This window comes from Nycticebus coucang, chromosome 9 (assembly GCF_027406575.1).
Source record: "Nycticebus coucang isolate mNycCou1 chromosome 9, mNycCou1.pri, whole genome shotgun sequence".
Taxonomy (NCBI): domain Eukaryota; kingdom Metazoa; phylum Chordata; class Mammalia; order Primates; family Lorisidae; genus Nycticebus; species Nycticebus coucang.
This window is the reverse complement of record NC_069788.1, coordinates 87,132,234-87,154,715: the sequence shown is the minus strand read 5'-3', so window position 1 is coordinate 87,154,715 and position 22,482 is coordinate 87,132,234. Positions and strand designations below refer to the sequence as shown.

Here is a 22,482-nt window from a genome sequence, read left to right as displayed (position 1 = left end):
TCCACTTACCCTGTGTCAAAACTGGTCTCCCTCTGCCCCCGAGGGTTAGGGCTGCAAGGCGGCTCAGACCCCGCCCTTAGGCTACTTGGTCGCTGGGTTACCAACTCCCACCCAATTCCAGCTCTGGGACCCTGAGGGCGGAGCTTGCCAGGGCAGATCACTCACAATGTCTGCCTGTGACCCAGAGCCAAACACTATTAGCTCCGTCTGGCTCAGCGGCTCAGACTGGGGCCCTAGACAAAGGCCAAAGTTCTCCGCACTCCTGCTCTGGCTCTCCCCAAGGCAGTTCAGCTGAGTGCCAAGTCCAAAGACACCAAAACAGTTCACAGGTAAGGCCTTTCTGGTTTGCAGTCTCGCTGCTACTGAACTTACAGTTGCGGGCGGGTTTAGACGGATTGAACACACGCGACCACTTGCCGGTTTTGCACTGTTTTAGTCCTCCTCTTGGGGTCCAGAAGTCTCTCGCTGACTCCCTGTATCCTCTCAGGGGTGATGATAGGCAGATCCCACCAGCCAGAGATGCCTGGAGTCGTATATCCCCAGACTCACGGTGCCCAGATGCAAGAAAGCTGTTACTCGGCTGCCATCTTGCTCCGCCTCCCAACTTTTCAATTTTTTTTTTTTAAGCTGTTTTATACTAGTTGACTTTTGTAGAGTTTCTCAGAAAAGTCATTAACCATAGTTAAACGAACCCCTGCTGGCATTCATTCTGAAACAGGGTACAAAGAGTTACTTACATAAGAGCAAAATCCTTCCATTGCAAATCAGCCTGCAGCCACTCCAGTGAACCACTTTCTCTCTCTGTGAGTCAGTCTTCATACAGCAGCCTGTAGTTTCAGATTGGGGGCTCCCTACAAGGAAAAGTGTTCTCCTTTGAGAAACTGGTTGTTTCTCAAATATACTCTCTAAATTTGGTGAAAATCTAGCTGTTCTAGCCTGATGCAGTAATAGAGATAAACTCTTATTTTAATTATATTAATTAGATTGTTGAAATCCATACATTTCTGTTTTCTGATGGTTTGGCCATATGGTATATTTAGGTGGATCTAGCCTTTACTAACAATTTTTTTCCTTAAAAAAATTTGTTAGTCTATTTGTTAGTTATTTTGACCCTCCTTTTATTTAGGTGAATCTTGTCAGCTGTCTTTTCCCCTCCTAATTTTTTTAAGCGAGATTATTACATATATATGAAGAGCACAGGAATAAGCATGAACTTTGAACTTTACAAAGTGAACATTCACACTTAAACATCATCCAGTTCAAGATATAGATCATTACCAGAATTAATTTTGCAGGTATTTAAAAAATTTATATTAATAATATCATATAGTTTATAGTCTTTCATGTCTTCTATTCACTTGTACATCTGAGTTTTCATGCCGTTGCATATAACAAGTTTATTGTTTTTCTTTGCTATATAGTACTTTATATGACTATATAGCTATAATTTATCTCTTCTAATATTGATAGATGTTTAAATTGTTTATAGTTTTGGGCAATTGCAATGATGCTATTAAGAACAGCCTTATAATTTTGGGGGGGGGGACATATACTGTAGACGTCCAGAGTTGACCTCCTCTCTGCATCAATCACCTCCTTTAGTTGACCTAACTAGCATAGACCAGATATGCACCACATGTATTTACTCAGTGGACTAGGCCTAGTTCTTTATGTGGAACTATGTGGCCATCATCTTTGTTGACCAGTTTGTTACAGTATTACTTTCAGGAGGTCAAATTACAGAGTTTCTACTGTATTTATTTCAGGTATATGCATATAGTGGAGTTGCTGAGGCACAGGGTTTATGGGTGTTCATCGTTATTAAATACTGCCAACCAGGTTTCCAAAGTTGCTATCTCAATTTTCATTTCCATCAGCAGTTTATGGCAGTTCCAGTTGCTTGCTGACACTATTTCATTTTATTTAATTTAACCTATTTTGGTGGATTTGTATAATCTTTTTTTATGGTTTTAATTTAAACTCCTTGAAGAATTGATTTTGAACCTTTTTTGTATGCCCATAGGCTTTGGTTACTTTTTATTTGTAAAGTGTATTTTAAGTCTTTTTCCATTTGAAAAAAAAGCTGAGTTGTCAGCTTTCTTTTGATTTGCCAGTGTTGAGTTCTTTATATGTATACAATATATGTACTGCACATACCATTTTCTAGTTGGTGGTTTATCTTTTCACTCCTTTCATGTGGTGTCTTGATGAAAAGAAGTTCTTTATTTTAATGAAGCCCAGTTTATCAATTTGTTTGTGGTTAGTGTTCTTTGTATTCATTTAGGAAAATTTTATCTACTTCAAGATTATGGAGATACTATATTACCTTCAAGAAATTAATCTTAGCCATCACATTTAAAACTACAGTTTAAACAGAAATTGATTTTGTACATGGTGCGAATCAATATTTGCTTCCCCCCTGTGACTGTCTAGTTGATCTAAACTGTCCCTATAGCATTGCAGTGAGCTTTCAGGTAGCCGTATGCGTATGGGTCTATTTCTGGATACCCTACTCTGTTCCACGGGCCTGCTTTTCTGTCGTTGTGACAGTGCCAGACTATTTGAAATACTGCTTCATGACGATACCTGATACAGTACGTCCTCCAACTTTTTTCATTTTCTTTAAGGTTATCTTTGCTATCCTTGGCCCTTTGAATTTACATATACATTTACTATTAGTTTATTAATTTCCACACAAATATTTCTGGGATTTAGATTGAGATTGCATTGGCTCTATCAATCAATTTGGGAAGAACTGACATTTTTATAATATTCTCTTCTCTTTCATGATCATAGTATACCCTATATTTATTTAAGTATTCTTTCAATTATTTCAGTCATGTTTGTAATTTTCTATGTCTGTGGAGATCACAACACAATTTCCATGTCTATTTTCTTCTGCTTAATTTTACTCTATTTTGTTTACATTATCTGTGATAATCCAAACCCTTTCTTGTGTGTCATTTACTTGTTTGCTCTGTGTTTTTGCTATTTCTAATATATATATATCTCCATAATTACTATTTTGTATATTTAGCTATGCATTTTCCTTGTTATCTGTTATCCTTTCTAAAAATCATTTTCTCAATTTTTAAAATCTATTTTTTAAGCCTCTGATGCATTTTATAAAATTTTCTTCTTTTGGGGAGGACTATATTTTGTTTCAGCTATCTTTTACCTGCTGTGAATTTTTATTTCATTTTATCTTTTTGTACTCTAGTATTCTAACTTATTGGCATGCTTTTTCTCTTAATCCTATTTATATTGAATGGGGATAGCTTTTGTGGACTTACAAGATTATTGTATTTGTGAGTCTTTGACCTTCCCATTTTATGAGACCATTTATTTTTTCCTCATAGTTTGGATTTGAAAGCTCAGTAGTATTAATACATTTTCTTTGCCTAAAGGTATATATTTAAGGAAGATTTGGTGAGCTGTAGGCCAAATTATGTCTGTCCCCAATAGTTGATAGCATTCTCTTCCTACCCAGAAAAGGCAGAAATTTAAATTTATTAATTTGGGATTAATAAATTAATAACTAATTTATTAGTTATTTATAATTTATAATAAATTTGTTAGTCATTCCACAGTGAAAGACAGATTTAGTTGGCAGTCTCTTCTCCATGGCTTTAGCTCTTTATGTGTTTCTTATTTATTTTCTCTCTTGTCATCTGTTCTGGCAATTCCCTGTTCATTTTTGAAGATAATTAGTCGTGAATGATTTTGATTATTCTGCCCTCTTTCTCTAGGCTTCTTCCCTGCCAGAGAAGAAACGAAATCATAGGTCCTGGTTTTGGTGAGTCACTGTGGGAGTAGGGAGGATTTCCTCTTTTCAGAGGTCTTTATGCCTTTTTTTCAAGCTGCCTTAGTTACATCTTGTGTTCAGAATAGTGTTCGTTCACATTCTTGAAGCATCTAACAAACTTCCTGTGGTCATCAGTTTTCAAAGGTTATGGTAGAAAAGCTATGCCACTTTCTGTTTGCTGCTGAAATATGTAATGGTTATTTTGGGTTCATTTCTTCTGCTTTTAGGTGTGGAGAAGTTGTGAAGTCTTGCTTCCAAAATGTCCTCACTCTTATTTTTTAACACATTTTAACTTGCTAGTATATGTGAACATTTAGAGTTCATTAGGATTTATATCCTTTTTTATTTATTTAGTTTTTTAGAGACAGAGTCTCACTTTGTCACCCTCGGTAGAGAGCTGTAGCAACCTCACAGCAACCTCCATCTCTTGGGCTTAGGCGATTCTCTTGCCTCAGCCTCCTGAGTAGCTGGGACTACAGGTGCCCGCCACAACACCTGGCTATTTTTTTTTGTTCTTGTTATTGCAGTTTGGCCCAGGGCCGGGTTTGCACCCACCACCCTCTGTATATGGGGCCAGCGCCCTACTCACTGAGCCACAGGCGCTGCCCTTATATCATTTTTTAAAATAAAAGTAAATAAAAGTTTTTACTTTTACCCCATCAGCTCCTCACAAACTATCTCCCATCTTCCATGTACAATCATCTAGAGAGTGTAGTTTTAGTTTTTTTTATATAATACATATTAGTTACTTAATCATGAGTGTAACTGATATTTTGTTATTTTTTTTTCTTGTTATCCTTGTTCTTGGATTCATCTTGTGTGCTCAAGTAATTTTTTTTTTTAAGAGAGCATATGAATGATAAACTTTTAAATCTTGGAAAGTCCCAACATGTCTGTATTTTGCTCTAGTTGAAGAGTATTGTGGCTTTATAGAGAGTTCTTCATTTGAAGACATTGCTTTGTTGTCTTCTAGCACCCAGTTTTCTTGACTTTCGTTTTTTGTTAGATTTCTATTTTTTTCCCATTCCTAATGCTTTTTTTTTTGAGACAGTCTCACTGTCTGCCCTGGGTAGAGTGCCATGCTGTCATAACTCATAGCAACCTCAAACTCTTGGGTTCAAGAGATCCTCCTGCCTTAGCCTCCTGAGTAGCTGGGACTACAGGCTTGTGCCACTGTGCCCAGCTAGTTTTTCTATTTTTAGGAGAGTCAGGGTCTTGCTCTTGCTCAGGCTGATCTCAAACTTCCTGAGTTCAAGGTATCCACCCACCTTCCTCACCTCCCAGAGTGCTAGGATTACAGGCGTGAGCCACTATACCCAGCCTCACTCTTGAAACATCTTGATTTCTTTTTGTCCTGGCGTTCTGTATTTCACCACAATTAGTGTGTGTATTTTGTTTTGTTTTTAAACCTTATTTACCTGGCAGACTCCTTCGTCTAAAGCAATGGTTTTCACCTGGTGTGCTGTGAAAAATTTTAAAGATCATTAATTAGATTATTTTCAAAAAAGTTCAAAGGACAGTATATTCTTATTTTTACTCCCTTTTTTTCGGATCAATATAATTTAAGTGTGCTATAGAAGTTTAACTATAGATTCAAGTATGTTATAAGATAAAAAAGGTTGAAAAACACTTATCTAAAGATTTAATACCTAACTTTAATAACTCTTGAAAAATTTCTCATCTTGGTATTTGTATTTTCTTTCTTTTTTTTCCTCTCTTCTCACCCTCTGAGAACTGTTACTGCCTCAGTCTTTTTTTCTGTCCTTTAACACTGTTGTGGGTAGATCTGTGGCCTTCTTCTAGTTCATTTATTTCATCTGTTCTATTTCTTAGTCATATTTTAAGAATATTGGTTATTTTCTTTATATGTTACTTGATTATTTGATTGGCGTGATAGCCTCTTAAGTCTCTTCAAGAATAGTCATTGTAGCTTTTTATGTGAGCTTTTGCTTGGCATACGGATTAGTTCTGTTTAAGTTTAGAGTCTTTCTTACTTGGTTCTGTAATTTCCTTTAGATTATGTGATCTAGGGAAAATCTTTACTATTAATTCATATATTTTGTGGTTGACTAATTTTAATATTGCATCCCTCAGCCCTAAGTGAAATACTTGTTTTCCTGTTAGTTTAGTGTAGTTTTCATCACAGATATCCAATTTCAGTGATCTCAGGATAAGTGAGCCCTGGGGCCAGATAGCTTGTTTTTTGGGTACCCAGACTCCCTACTTCTTTTTTTTTTTTTTTTGCTTGTACAAAAGGTCTTTATTGGTGGTGGTGGGGGGGGGGGTGTTGCAGGACAATACCAAGGAGGAGTGAGGAGAGAGAGAGGGGAGAAAAGAGAGAGAGTGGAAAGGGGGGGAGAGAGACGGAGACCGAGAGAGACAGAGAGAGAGGAGAGAGATGAGAGACAGAGAGAGAGAGCAACTCCCTACTTCTTTGTGTGGTCTGGGAGGGCCCTTTAAAACAAGTATCCTAAGTCATTCTAATACAGCTATTTGTAAGGCTATAGGTGGCATCCTGGGTTGTGTATTAGAATTACCTGGGAGTTTTTAAATATTCTGCTGTGGGCTGCACACCAGACTAGTTAAATTTTAATTCTGGGACCCAGGCCCCAGGATTTTTAAAAAGCTTCCTACGTGATTTCATTGTGCAGATATAGTTGAGAAGCACTGCAAATCTGAATTTTAGTGTTCAAAGTGCATTGGTAGTATTGTGGTGAGCACAGCTGCCTTCCATAATTTAAGTGTTCACATTCTAGCTTCTGTGTGAAAAACTGCCTTTTTGCAAATAAACATAGAAGATATTGGGCATTTCAGACTTTAAATAGTAGATTTATCAGCCCTATGTCTGGTTATTGTATGTGGGCAATGATGCATGCCATATATATACCTTGAATGGTGTCCAGCAGAATTTATTTGCTGAAGCAACAAAAGGACATACTTGTAAGATGTGCTCAAAATTGAGACCTCAAAGAAAGTATTATTATAGATTCATTTTTCTTTGATAGTGTGGCCAGTTCTTAGGAAATGTAAAACATTTCTGAATTTTTGAAAAAATGTTCTTTCTGTGTAAACAATAGTGTTAATCTATTTTGTAAGGTTATTGTGAAGTTTAAGATAGTTATATAAAGTGTCTAAACAGTGGCAGGTACATAGCAGGTGATCAATAAATGCTAACTGCAATATTATTGTTAAAGCTATTATTTCACCCACTATTTAAGTTTTCTCATCATTTTGGTTTCTTTATGACAAGAAAATAATATGGAATGATTTCACTTGAATCTGTGAATACTCTTTTTTGAACTGAGATCTTACATGCATAAAACTTCAGTTTGTGAAACCGGATATTAGGCACATACAGATGAAGACTGGCTTATATTTCAATTAATGAGTATGTAAAAACAGGTTGTTTCGAATAATAAATGATTGTGAATTGGTAAAAAGTTGATTTTGCTTTAAAAGACAAGATAGTAATTACTTTGGACTCCTGACCACCAAAGAATTATGCTGTTTTCTGTTTATGTATTTAGCAAATTAGGTATTTTGTGGTCATAGATTTGTTGGGAGGAAACCAGGTATTCTGTTTGTAATAATAGCAGCCTGTTTTTTTTTTGTTTGTTTGTTTGCTTTTTGTTTTTTTTTTATAACAGACTCATTTATGTATGGCTTGACATCAGTTAATTCCCCACCAGTATATACTTAGGATTTGGTTTTCGTTGAAATATTTGTCTTCATAAACATTAGCCTTCTTAGTTTTTAGTGTTATAGCTTTTAAAGTCTTGTATTTTTAAATATAATTTTGAGAATTCCCTGGGGGACTTGGTCGTGCTAGGTTCTAGTAACATGATAGCAACCCTCAAACTTTATCAATGGGCCTTTATGTAGCACTCTATTAAATTATTTTACATATGCTTTGCAGCATCCATGTGAGATACATCTATTCACAAATGATGAAACTAAAACTCAAAAGAGGCTAGGTGACTTGGCCAGGGCCATGCAACCATGATTGTTATGCATTTATAAGGCATTTATTTTTCCTCAGAAGCTCAAGATACTTTTAACATCTAGTGATTTTAGGCATAAAATATTGAACATAAGTAAAACTTAACTAGCCACCCATTTCCCTTTCCCCATAAATTATCTTTGAAACATCTTAACTTTGCTAAAAGTTTTTGGCATTCGTATTGTGAGTCATAGAACTCCCAGAGGAAACCATGAATGACGGAGTATCTTGTTGATTCTAATATAGAAGAGAATATACTGACATGTTAATCTTTTAGATGTTAGTTCATGGAGTCTCTAGAAACATCTTTTAGCTTAAGTGACTACAGGTTTGATCATGTTGAAGTTTCATGATCCTTGTGATATGAATGATGTTAGAATCACAAAAGGCTGTTGTTAATAAACAAGTTAGAATTTAGATTTACTGTTTTCAGAAGTGCCATTAGGAATATGTTGTAATTGCTATTATTGTAAGAAGTTTTGATGAGAGTAAGTTCTTAGACATGTAGTACTTTTACAGATGATATGATCAAGGGTTAACTTGTTTCTCAGCTCACCTGCCCATGAACTGAATGTTTTTCTTAGGAGAATGAATAACAATAGAGATCCAAAGCAGCTTTCTGTAGTTTCTCAGTAGGCCAAACTGAAGGGACTTAGTATGCTCCAAAACAGCAAGTAGACAAATTACGCCTATTTTATGAAAGCAATGCTTTTGCTAAGAAAAATATTGTCCTTAGAGCAAGTAGTTAATCCTGCTAGCCAATCAGATAAAGTTGGGTATTTTTCATTTATTTATTCTGACAGTGTATTATTTTTTGGTATATTCATATGAATTGGCAGTAATCTTTGGTATACCGTTTTTAGATAATTGTAGTAAATTCTTAATTCCTCATAGCACTGTTGTAAGAGTGGATAATTTGCACTAATGAAGAACATAATTCCAAGCTTAGTTAGCTATGTACTTAAACATTTTCTTTTGTTAAACTCTTTCCCCCAGATTTGTTAATAATTAGTAAAATTATTTGAATTGTACTCTATTTTCTTACCTCTATAGTAGATGAAATAAGTGTTGACAGGAGAGAAATCTAAATTTAAACAAATAACAACAACAAAAAAACCTGAAATCAAGGGTTGACTGTGAAGTTGTGTTACATTTACATATGGATTGATATTTCATAGAATGAAGTCCCATATAAGTGCCATTACACTGGACACCACAGAATGCTACAAGCATTTCTTATAGGACTTACATCAAGGCAGATAGTTGTAGAAATCAACTGTGTGTGTGTTTAATGTTTTTATAAAAGCTGAAATTTCCTTTTACTTTAATCTATTTTATAGTGTCTGTTTTTCAGCTTGAGAATAAAGCCTGTAACAGTGCCAGACACACGGGTAGTAGATGCTTAGTAAGGACGTGGTGCTGATGTTCACTTCTGTTCAGATGGAGGTTAATGCTATTGTGGAAAGAAATTGCAATATTCATTATTCTTACTACAGTCTTCAGCACTGTAACTCATTTAAAATAATAAATCACTTTAATGCATTCTAGCGGAATATTTTTAGATAATTCTTCAAATTCATCTGTGCCTTTTAAAGTCACTTATTCATGTCCCAACCCACTTCCCATCTTTTCATTTCTTTTTTTCCTAATTTTATCTAACCTTTTCCCGCATTTTCTTAAAATACATCTATAATTACTTAATGTCAATTCAGATATTACACAGTTTTTGAGGGACTTAGAATAAGATATGAAATCATCTCTTTATTATTACCGTAGTTGTTGAATAGTTGCTTTATAGGTGGTGATCTATTGATAATATTTAAGTTCATCAAGGATTATTAAAGTGAAGAAAACCATAGTCTTTGCCCTCAGTGAGCATGCAGAGTAGGAGAGAAATAGAGATGGGCATAGAAATAGTTTACATGAAGCACACAAATATGTGTGCTATAGCTTTTCAGAGAAAAATGCATTAAGATAGGAACACAGCAACAAGGACTGCTGCTTTATACTAAAAAGTCACATAGGGAGGCAGCATAGTTCTGTGAGAAAGCAGTTATAATACAAATAAAGAGCTCTGAGTTCTAGTCTTTTTTACCACCACCAGCTGAGAAACACGGAGCACATTCTCTTTGACTTTCTTCAGTCTTCATCTTTATTTTTTTTCTGTTTGTACAGGGGATTTTAACTAAGTCTACTAGTTTTATAAATACATGTGTTTGCTTTACTTTCATAGAAGATGTATCTTTTTTTTTTAGGTGACTATTGAGTAACTCATTTTATTTTTAGTTGCTACTAAGGAATTTGTAAATTTTATACATATACATGGTGATTTCACGTGGCCTTAATCACATAAATAAGATTAACTGATTAGTGCAGTCTCATATTTGTGTGTAGAGTTTTTCGTTCACATGTTCAACACTTTAAGATGCTATATATTCTAAGTTTCTAAAATTAAACTGTATGACTTTTATGATAAGGAATGGGAAAATCCCCACCAAACTTGCATCTGTATTCATCTTGCTTGTATATAGTCAAGAATCTGATTGACTTTGCTTAGAGGCTGCTGAAAGCATCTAGAAGTGATACTTGATTTGGGAAGCAAGGAATTGGTCTTTGGTTTTTGCCTCTGAAGATTTTTATTCTTTTTCTATTGAAAGATAAAGTCTATAACTGGGCTCCAATCACTGTTTAGACCATTAGTAAATTACCAGTCCAAATGCATCTAGCCTACTTGTCTTCCTGTTTCTAAATTGGAAGTGAGAAGCTGCTAATTAACTAAATTTCATACTAGCGTATCTGGACACTGCAAAAATGTGGAATATATATGTTAATGCCCTTTGGAATAAATTGAGTTTTTTTAAAAAAGATAACTTCAGCTGTGCTGAATTAAAAGAAAACCCTATTCTGAGTTTATTTTATAAGTTATTCTGTGTGTCGTACAGTATTTTGGTTTCATTTATGAACACAAAGGCACCTGTGAAGACCTGGTAGAATGTGACAAAAATCAGAGATTAGCATAGTCACTTTGTGAAGCCATTTTTCTGTTCAAATGGTCCCAAAATATGTACTATCCGAAGCCTAAGGATGTTGTAAATAATAAAATGAAACATTTGGAGATATTCAGAAGGAAGAAATGGCAGTAAATTGTTTGGAATTTTACTTACTGCCTTATAAAGTGAATAACACAATTAGAAACTCTTAAACTTGAAAGGTTTTGTTTTGTTTTGTTTAATTGGTGGTCTGTAGACCACTGGCCCTTTCTATCCAAACCACATACATTGTCAGAAAAGTTGGGCAGGAAATATGTGGCTAAGTGTGGATTAATGCAATTCAGAGCTTTACCTAATGCATCCTCTTAAAGCACAGGTGTTTCTTTTGTTGGTTGAATACCGTCTGATTTTCATTCCTGTGTAATTTATCTGAATGGAGATTAAGAAAGCTCCTTTTTTATTAAATAAGCTTAAACAAGATGAATGCACTATGTTCTTGGGTAGAATGTATTAGATAGCTAGCTCCCTTTATAATGAGCATTTAAAAATCTGCCCTCCAAAAACTGAAAATACATTCTCTCCTGTATGGAAAGCAATATAGTACTGAAATATTTCTCCTTAATTTTGGTCTGAACGAACAAAAGTGTCTGTGTTTATTCCTGCCTAATGCATCACAAATCTGCTGACATGCTAACCTTGGAGTCTTGGCTGGCGTTAATCAGGCCTGTGCACCGGCAGGAAAGATGTACCTAATGCACTCCATCAGTGCAGTTTGCATATGGAAGTTCTCACAGGGGAGCTGCCCTGTGCCAGCTGAGGGTTACCTGCCCACTGCAGTTATTGTATGTAATTATCGAACCAATCTGTTCAGCCCAGCAGGGTTTAGATGGTAATCATGAAGCAACACTTTGGAAAAGAAAGATGTAAGGCACTCTCCCCTTCTCTCGTCAGTTATATGAAGTTATAGCCACTCTTATATCTGTTTTCGAGAAGCAGTATCTCCATATACAAATCCGCTAAATGAATGCCCTTTAAAGGTTCTTAAGGTTTAGTCAAGTTGTTATTTTTATATACGTGAAGTATTTTCCTTAAGAATATAGTGGCTATCTCTGAGTTCTGATCTTTCCACAGCCACCTTAAGAATGTTTCGAAACAGTGGGATTAATTGTAATACATATGTAATAGCAGTTCTGACCCTTCGGAGGTTTTAAGATAATGTACCTCAAATAGAGTTCAGCATTCCAAGGTAGTTAGTTCTCTTTACAAGAGAACTCATGATGTCATTAGGAAAAAGAACAATGTGCTGTCAGCTGGTATTATCGTCTTTTCTAGCTATATCAAAATGGCTTGCAGCAAAGAACATTTCTCAGATGAAGTTTAACTTACTATTAATTGTTAGGATATGTAAAGGAGGACATTCTTTTGCATTGTGAATCTGAAATTTGGGACATATCAGATGGTTTTCTAAATGATACAGACTTAACTTTAGGGAACATAGACTTTGAATTAAAATTCGGATTTGAATCAATTTAAATTTAAAACTACGTAGATTAAGTTATGAAAAATATAGAGTTTTATATTTATTACTAATGTCCTTCTGACTGTATATAGAGAGATGTTAAGGAATTTTAAAACTTTACACATGACTGGTTATGTTAGAAAGTGTAGTAATAGTAAGGGATAAAATAAACATTTGGGGAAAATGGATAACTGCGGAAGAATATAAACACCAACTCCTACATAACATTCCACTAGAAAACTAGGAACAGTCCAATAAAATGGTGAGAAATTCAAATAGTTTTTGAGATGTTAGGGGAGCTTTGTACTTTTAAAGCTATTCATTTATCAAGTAGATTATTCTTTCTCCAACATTCCACCCACATTGCCTAGGTGAGTGATGATATCAAGTTTGTAAAATACATTTATTTATTTATTATTATTCTTGGGGAATCATTGAAGCTACAAAGAACCAAGTTACACTGCTTGCATTTGTTAGATAAAGTCCCTCTTATAATTGTGTCCTGCCTCTTATAATTGTGACCCCCCCCCATCCTTCCCTCTCTCCACGCCCCTATTCCTCCACTCCCCACCATGTACTACTATCAATTGTCATGTCACAATTGAGTACATTGGGTTCTTGCTTCTCCATTCTTGTGATGCTTTACTAAGAAGAATGTGTTTCAACTTCAGGTTAACACAAAAGAAGTAAAGTCACCATCTTTTTTAGTGGCTGAGTAGTATTCCATGGTATACATTTACCACAGCTTGTTAATCCATTCCTAGATTAGTAGGCATTTAGGTTGTTTCCACAATTTGGCAATTGTAAATTGAACTGCAATAAACAGTCTAGTGCAAATGTCCTTATGATAAAATGATTTTTTTTTCTTCTGGGTAAATGCCCAGTAATGGGATTGTTGGATTAAATGGGAGGTCTAGTTTGAATTCTTTGAATATTCTCCATACTTGTTTCTGGAAAGGTTGTATTAGTTTGCAGTCCCACCAGCAGTGTAAAAGTGTTCCCTTCTCCCTAAATGCCCACCAACCCAGGAATGGATTAACAAGCTGTGGTATATGTATACCATGGAATACTATTCAGCTATTAAAAAAAATGGAGACTTTACATCCTTCGTATTAACCTGGAAGTGGAAGACATTATTCTTAGTAAAGCATCACAAGAATGGAGAAGCATGAATCCTATGTACTCGATTTTGATATGAGGACAAATAATGACATTAAGGTCATGGGGGGGGAGGAAAAGCAGAGAGAGGGAAGGAGGGAGGGGGGTGGGGCCTTGGTGTGTGCCACACCTTCTGGGAGCAAGATGTGATTGCAAGAGGGACTTTACCTAACAAATGCAATCAGTGTAACCTGGCTTATTGTACCCTCAATGAATCCCCAACAATAAAAGAAGAAAAATATATGAAAAAAAGAAAGTGTTCCCTTATCTCCACACCCATGCCAACATCTGCAGCTTTTGGACTTTGTGATGTGGGCCATTCTCACTGGGGTTAGGTGATATCTCAGGGTGGTTTTGATTTGCATTTCTCTGATGATTAGGGATGATGAGCATTTTTTCATGTTTGTTATTAGCCTTTCGTCTGTCTTTAGAAAAGGTTCTATTCATGTCACTTACCCATTAATATAAGGGACTGTTGGCTCTTTTTTTTTTGTTGCTTAATTTGGGTTCTCTGTAGATCTTAGTTATCAAGCTTTTGTCCGTTTGATAATATGCAAATTTTTTTTCCATTCTGATAGTTATCTCTTTGCTTTGGTTGTTGTCTCCTTAGCTGTATAGAAGCTATTCAGCTTAATTAAGTCCCATTTGTTTATTTTTGTTGTTGTTGCACTTGCCACCATAGTCTTCTTCATAAAGTGTTTCTCCAGGCCAGTACTTTCAAGTGTTTTCTCCACACTTTCTTTGAGGATTTTTATTGTTTCATGCCTTACTGTTATCCATCTTGAATCAATTTTAGTGAGTGGAGAAAGATGCAGGTCCAGTTTCAGTCTTTTACATGTGGTTATCCAATTCTGATACCATTTATTGAATAGGGATTCTGTCCCTCAGTGTACATTCTTGTTTGGTTTATCAAAGATTAGGTAAGATCAGGCTGTAAGACATTAGTTTCATCTAATGGTTTTGTATTCAATTCCATATGTCTATGTTTATATTTATGTGGCAATACCATGCTGTTTTTTATCACTATGGCCTTGTAGTACAGCCTGAAGTCTGGTAGGCTGATGCCCCCAGCTTTGTTTTTATTACTAAGAATTGCCTTAGCTATAGGGAGTTTTTTCTGGCTCCATACAAAATGAAGGATTATTTTTTCCAGTTCCTGAAAGTATGATGTTGGTATTTTAATGGGGATTGTATTGAATCTGTACTTTGTTTTGGGAAGTATAGACATTTTAATATTGTTGATTCTTCCCAGCCATGAGCATGGTATGTTCTTCCATTTGTTAATATCTTCTGCTATTTCTTTTCTTAGGGTTTCGTAATTTTCGAATTAGAGGTTCTTCACCTCTTTGGTTATGTATATTCCTAGGTATTTCTTTTTCTTTTTTTTTTTTTTAAGCTACTGTTAAGGGAATTGTCTTCAAGTAGCTTCTCTTCTTGGCTGTTATTGGCATACACAGAAGCTACTGATTTGTGGACGTTGATTTTATATCCTGAGACATAACTGTATTTTTTTTTTTTTTTTTTTTTGTAGAGACAGAGTCTCACTTTATGGCCCTCGGTAGAGTGTCGTGGCCTCACACAGCTCACAGCAACCTCCAACTCCTGGGCTTAAGCGATTCTCTTGCCTCAGCCTCCCAAGTAGCTGGGACTACAGGTGCCCACCACAACACCCGGCTATTTTTTGGTTGCAGTTTGGCCGGGGCCGGGTTTGAACCCGCCATCCTTGGTATACGGGGCCAGCGCCTTACCGACTGAGCCACAGGCGCCGCCCATAACTGTATTTTTTGATCACTTCCAGGAGTGAGTCTTTGGGGTTCTCTAAGTATAAGATCATATCATTGGCAAAGAAAGAGAGTTTGACTTACTCTGCCCCATTTGGATGCCCTTTATTACCTTTTCTTGCCTGATTGTATTGGCTAGAACTTCAGCACTATGTTAAATAGTAGTGGTGATAGAGGACAAGCTTGTCTAGTTCCAGTTCTAAGCAGAAAAGTGGTCAGTTTTACTCCATTCAGTGTAATATTGGCTATAGGTTTCTCATAGATGGCTTTGATCAGTTTAAGAAATGTGCCACCTATCCCTATATTCTTCAGAGTTCTAATTAGAAAAGGATGTTGAATTTTATCCAATATTTTTTTCTGTATCTATTGAGAGAATCATATGGTCTTTGTTTTTGCTTCTGTTGATGTGGCGAATTACATTTATGGACTTGCATATGTTAAATCAGCCTTGCATCCCTGGGATGAAATCAACTCAGTTGTGATGAGTGATGTTTTTAATGTGTAGCTATAATCTATTGGGTATTTTATAGAGAATTTTTGCATTTATATTCATTACTGAAATTGGTCTGAAGTTCTCCTTTTTAGTTGGGTCTTTTCCTGGTTTTGATATCAGAGTGATGTTTGCTTCATGGAACTTGTTGGGGAACATTCCTTCCTTCTCAGTTTTTTTGAATAGTTTCTATAGTATGGGTATAAGCTCTTCTTTGAGGGTTTGATAGAATTCTGGTGTAAAGCCATCTGGACCAGGGCATTTTTTTTGTTGGAAGATTTTTTATTGTTTCTTCGATCTCAGTGCTTGAAATTGGTCTATTCAGGAGGTATGTTTCTTCTTGATTAAGTCTAAGGAGAGAGTGTGATTCCAAGTATGATCCATTTCCTCCAAATTGTCATTTTTCTGGGCGGGCGGAGAGTTTCTTATAGTATTTAGAGATAATCTCTTGTTTCTCTGGGCACCTGTTGTTATTTCCCCTTTATCATTTCTGATTGAGGTTAATAGAGATTTTGCTTTTCTATTTTTAGTCTGGCTGAAGGTTTATCTAATTTATATTTTCAAAAAACCAACTTTTTGTTTTGTTAATTTTCTGAATGATTTTTTTCGGTTTCATTAATTTCTGATTTAATTTTGGTTATTTCATTTTTTCTGAAAATACTTTGCTTTAAAAGAGAGTTTCTGTATGATCAGTCATGATAGTGAAAACATAGCTTTCAATGATGAACTATTAAAGTTGGAGATGGAGAAATATACCTACCATCCAGATTGACTATGTAGTTGAAAGTTCTCTTACTCCCATTTTCTTCTATTCCTCATCCCTTCCCTTCCCTTCCCATCCACTTTCCTAAACTTGTGAAATATTCTTCCTGTATGTCAAAACATACCTATACCTAAGTACATTTATAGATACTATGTGGTAAATTTGTATATTTACTTTTTTGACCGTCAGACTACATCTCTGTCTTTCTCCTAAATTTTTTATGTGTAAGAAGCGAAAGAAAGAAATTGAAGAAAGCCCAGAATCTACTGTCGAAGATATGGAATGCTCAAATACACAGACAGAGGAGGGCACACAAACCCGTAAGTTGAACAATTTTGCTTAGCTTCTTCCATATATAAACACAAATTTCATTTCCTCTCACTAGATAATGGGTTAACTATGGGTCATAACATCTTGATTTTATGTGTGTAAGATAATGCCATATAAGATCTTATGTTTGTATAGTGTGTATCACAGTTTTTTATACATACATGTTGTTTAGTCTTCACAGTAACCTTGAAGTAGGGTCTGGGGAGCTTAGCCTCATTTTGCAGATTAGGAGCCCAAGACACTGATTGTTTAAATGACAGAGCTACCAGGCCCAATGGTGCACGCCTGTAGTCCCAGCTGCTCAGGAGGCTGAGACGGGAGGGTTTTTTTGAGCCCAGGAGTTTAAGTCCAGCTTGGGTACCATAGAGACCCCATCTCTAAAAGAAAAAGTAAACAAAATAAATGATAGACCCACTGTGAAAGGGTTAGAGGTAGAGACCAGAACTCTTAACTCTCAGGCCAGTTTCTTTCCACTTCTCCATGCTGATCTCTTCTAATTTTGGTGTGATAGTGAATTTAGGAGTCAGACAAGAGGCTATAGCAGCTGCCAGATTCCACCTGCCCAGTTGTTCCCCTTTTCATTGAACAAGTTAGGAGGCAAGGGGTACTTAATCACTTTTCAAAGTTCTTAAAGCAAAAAACAAGGTATGAAGTAATTTCTTAGATGGCTTATAAACTGGCATTGATAGTAGTTTCAGAAATGACATTAGCAAAGGCAACATCTGCAAAGGGCAAAACTAGGTGGGACTTGCATGATTAGTAAACTGCCAGTCAGTGTGTTCCAGGTTACCTAAGATAAGATTTACTTGATTCAGTGAGAAGAGATTCAGTGCTACCCACAATGCGTTTCTTTCTTTCTTTTTTTTTTTTTTTAGATTTCTCTTCTTTTTTTTTAGATTTCTCTCTGCCTTTTGTTTTTTTACTGTTTTATTGGTTCTGAAATATTTCTTGGTTCCTAATGGAAAAGGCTTATTTTTGTTAAAAATTTTATTGAAGCCTAAGTGCCCTATTGAATAAGGCCAATGATGTATTTTACCTTCCCTTTGACAGTGGCATTGATGCATGTTTGTGCAAAGCAAAGCATTCAACTTTGAAAGAGAATCGTCTTCACCCTGATTTTATTAACATTTTCTTCATTGTCTATTGTGGATAGAACATCCTTAGGTTTATTTACTTTTACCCAAAGAATGCTTGAGATATCTGAAGAGGGAATACATAACTTCACTCTGAAGGCTAAAGGTTTTGAAGTAGGCCCCCCCCCCTTCCATTTGCTACTGTCTTTCCCCCCTTCCTCTCTTGTCTTGTTCATTTTGTTATTAGGAAGTGAGGAGTCCCAAGGAGCAATACATCGAAGCATGTCTCAACCAGAGGCTAGCAGCAGCAGCTATGACAGTGAGTGGGAACAAAATTAAGGAGCATTTATAAAGACAGAGTAATATTCTTACTTAAGAAAAATCCTTTAAATTAAAAACTGTCGATTTTAGTTTAGGAAAAGTCCTCCATCGTCCCAGTAAGGCCGATACCCAGTAAGTCTAAGGAGAAGTCACAGCTGTGCATGGGGAAGACCCATGTCTCTCTATACTGCCTGGATGTCATTTGTTACCTGAGCTTTGCCTAATGAGCACGAGAGGTATTTGTTTTGATAGATAAATGGTTGTAAATTCTAGTATAATGATGAAAATGCTTTTTTATACCTAAAATTTTAATGTAAGATCCTCTACTGGTGGTTTTTTCCATGAGAGAATATAGTAGTATTTTTGTTATTTTTTAATACAAAAGATAATTCATTGATAATTTAAGAACAATTCAGATTTTTTTACCATAACTTTTTAAGAAGATAAAGCATAATTAGATCCTCTCTTATTCATATGTTATAATAGACTCTGAAGTGCTTTACTTAAATGCTGTTTATTTTCCCATTGCAATTAATTTTTTCCCATAAAGTACAAGGGTAGTTAAGGTATTTTACTATCAAAATATTCATAAATAAGAGAAATATTACCTGATGTGGTAAAATGTTAATGCTTTTAGTAAAAAAGAAAAAGCCAAGGGTTCATTTAAATGTATGTTTTTGTATTCATCAGTTGAAAGTAACTTGAAGGAGAAGGCACATTATTACATTTGAACTTTTTTTAATTTGTAAGAAATATGTAATACAATTCAGTGAATTCTGTTTTTATGGCTTTAAGATTTTGTGTCATAAATGTGTTTCAAGAATGGTTACTTCTAACAGCAGCTTTAGAAATGTCAGTTTCTTCATTAACAATTTTATTTCCAAACACAATTTATGATTTACAATATGGTAAGAGATTTTTCTCACTGTGTGATCTTTCAGAATGCTGTGCTTAGCAAAATGGGAGCAACTTTCCTTTAATATCTATTTGGACCATTTTAAAAACGTGTATAATTTTCTTGATACACCTAAACTCATTTTGAGTAGTTGGGGGTCTATTGTGTAAGAATACATTCTGAAAGCTTTCAAAATGTGTATTGTGTAGGTTTTCTCAAAGAAAAAGAGGGGGTGATGGGGTGGTTTTCAAGAAGAACAGAGGCCTCTAATCCTTTTATTTTTATGCAAGGCATAATTTTTACCAATTGAGAAAATTTGGTTATTTGCTTCAAGTAATTTTTTCTTCCTCACAAAATGAGAAGCCTTGAAAAACCGTGCATAGTTTGGCTTTTCAAAACCATGCCAATATTTAAGAATTGTGCTAAAAATTAGTTAATATGGCCATGATATTTATGGCCAGTATAATTTGTTTCTCCTGTTCACAAAATGAAGACTCACTCTTGCTGGTGTTATTTTTGAATGTTTGAAGGACACTAAAATGACAATGGTAGTGCTATATGTATTTTAATAATATTCTCATTAATATCCTAATTTCACGTTTTACTCTTAAATATCATTGCTGTTTATCCCATAAAGAATTTTTGAGGAAAGTGTAATTAATCAAGAAGTAGATATTTTTAAGGGTACCCTACAAATAAATTTCCCATTCGTTTGGGATCATAGGAGTATCACAAACTTGTATGTCAAATTATACTCATTAGTCTTATGATTAGACCTTTTACCATTACTAGTATATTATGAAAATAGTTATAGTTTAAACAGACAGGAAGATTTTTTGGTACAACAATTGGAATTGATTTTTAAGGAAAGTATTGATACATGCAGCAAAGTGTACACAGTGCTTAGGATTGATGATGTAATAAATTCCAGGTGTTAGCATTTTTAGTTTCAGTAAGAAACTTCAGATTGAAGGGGGAATGCAGCAGTGACATTTAAGAGTAAAATGTCAGATTAGGACATTGTTCTCATTCTCAAATAATAATGCTATTTGCATATAGTTTTATCTTTAATGTAATGCTATAGGTTCAAAATTTACTGAAAGGAAGGTATATTATAGTATTGATTATTGGCCTTGATTTTGTGATATCCCATTATATTAATCTCACTATCACATTTTCAATTTTCTGTGCAGAATTAATTTCAAAATTCCTGAAATAAAAACCTAAAAATCTACTGTGGAGTTATATATGTGTGTGTGTGTGTGTGTGTGTGTGTGTGTGTGTTTAAAGACAAAGTCTCTGTCACTCAGTTGCAGTTCCATGGCCTTAGCCTACTTCACAGCAACCTCATAGTCTTGGGTTAACATGATCCTCAAGCTGGGACTACAGATGCCTGCCACATTGCCCAACTAATTTTTCTATTTTATTTTATTAATTTATTTACTTTTACTAGAGACGGAGTCTTGCCTTGATCAGACTGGTCTCAAACTCCTGAGCTCAAGTGATCTTCCCATGTCAGCTTCCCAGTACCATGGGATAATTTTAATAAAAGGCTATATCACAAAAATTGATGAAAACCCTCACATTTTTAAATCAATAATAGTATATTATACAGGCTGTATATATATTGTGAGTGACAGGAAAAAAGATATTCATGTAAGTCTGAACATTATTTTAATTGTGCTATATGGGAATTAAATAGAAACCTTAACTTGAAAAAATAAAAAGTACTAGCTTTTACACTGACCTTCTAGTTAAGTAAATAAACCTTTAATCAGAAAACCTTTAGATACTATTTATTAGTATACATTTGTGGTAGAAATTTTGTGCCAGATTCAAAGAATATTTTGTACTTTTCAGAAAAGAAATGTTATCTCTTCATTGTTTAGTTCAGTCATTGATTATGGGCGCCACACAGTCCCTCACTTTGGTGTCCTCTCTCCTGGCAGTGTGATCTTGGGGTGCTGGGAAGGAAATGGCCGCACCTGGTTTCCCAGCTTTAGGCATCAGGCATATCCTCTGACTCTGCTGTGCTCAGAGTAGGAGGTGGGGGGTGGGGTGTAGCTTAGGGGAAAAGTCTCCTTGGCAAGGCAGAATTCTTGTGCTCTCAATAGAGAATCACAGATGTATTCCAATCCAAGAAGAGTTGGGTAAGAACTGTAGTAAGAGAAGCGGTGCCTGTGGCTCTTGGAGTAGGGCGCTGGCCCCATATACCAGAGGTGGTGGGTTCAAACCCAGTCCCAGCCAAAAAAAAAAGAACTGTGAACTATAGTAAGAGACTTAAACCAGATCAGAGGAGGCTGCTCAGTTGGGATCTATATTATTCCTAGTGGAAAAGACTTTCCATGTTAGAATAGCCTAGTGCTCTCCTGCCTGAAGGGTATAGGTACTAGGCTTTATAAAGCAACTCACTTAGAAAAAATTCCCTGCTTTTCCTGATATGCGTAACCTTGTTGCTTCCCCCCAAGGAGTAAGTGCTTATTTTATTATTGTTGACATTTGGTGTTAGTGTTTTAAATTTTACAATACAAATTTTGGGGAGAAATATTTTGTTATCAGTATTTTAATATGACTAAAGAGTAGAAGGTATTTTAGCATATTTTTTTGACATTAAAAATTGACAATTTTCAAAGATTTTCAGGGTTTAACAGTTGTATCTTTGTATGCATATTTCATCTGTGCTGTCAATTAGATTTTTAAATATTAACAACTATATATAAGAATATTTCTATTTTCTTCTTTTACATTTATATATTACTAATTAATGATTTGAATTTCTTTGATTATAAATTACTGACTAATGATTTAAATTTCTTTGATTTTTTTTTTTTGTTTGTTTGTTTGTTTTTAAGGTTCAAGAACCAGGAAGAGAGTCCAGAAGTAATTCAAATGCTGTGAATTTGATGTTTTCTCTTCTTTCTTTTCTTCCTTTTCACTTGATTTTTTTTCTCTTTTGCTGTTTGAAATGTTTTATTTTCATGACAGCCTTGTGGGATGGGAATAATAATTAAATACCATTGTCTTCAGAAAACATAAGATTTTTTTATTCAAATTCTTTGTACAATTTATTAAAGACTAATTTATGAAATTCCATAATCTTTAGGTTGTACTCTTTAAGCTATTCCAAGATAGCTGTGTTTAAGATTTTGAAAGATACATAAGAAAAATTACTATGACATACACTTTTCTAATTGTTGTACATTTCCCAGAATGGATACAAATGTTTGAGAAAATTCTCACTTTTAAGGAAATCCAAAACTTAAAATAAAAATATCTTTTGTTTGATAAAAATACATAATTTGTAATGGTTATAAGACTTGTTTTGTATGTGTTCCATTCCATAAACGTTTATTCCAT

General features: G+C 35.0%; 1 protein-coding gene across 6 annotated transcripts in view; it reads left to right on the top strand.

Moving 5' to 3' along the window:
* The window catches only part of VRK1 (VRK serine/threonine kinase 1), a 119,267-nt gene extending 97,052 nt beyond the window's left edge, over window positions 1-22,215 (top strand). For 2 of the 6 annotated variants that reach the window (XM_053602865.1, XM_053602863.1), the window contains 3 exons: window positions 3,750-3,796; window positions 16,739-16,826; window positions 21,978-22,215. In XM_053602865.1, coding sequence (XP_053458840.1) covers window positions 3,750-3,796; window positions 16,739-16,826; window positions 21,978-22,136 — 294 coding nt within the window. In that variant the 3' untranslated portion in view covers window positions 22,137-22,215. Of the gene's footprint in view, window positions 1-3,749; window positions 3,797-16,735; window positions 16,827-21,977 lie in introns of those variants that run through there. The other 4 variants (XM_053602867.1, XM_053602868.1, XM_053602866.1 and 1 more) reach the window with 3 other exon arrangements.
* Window positions 22,216-22,482: the final 267 nt, after the last annotated feature.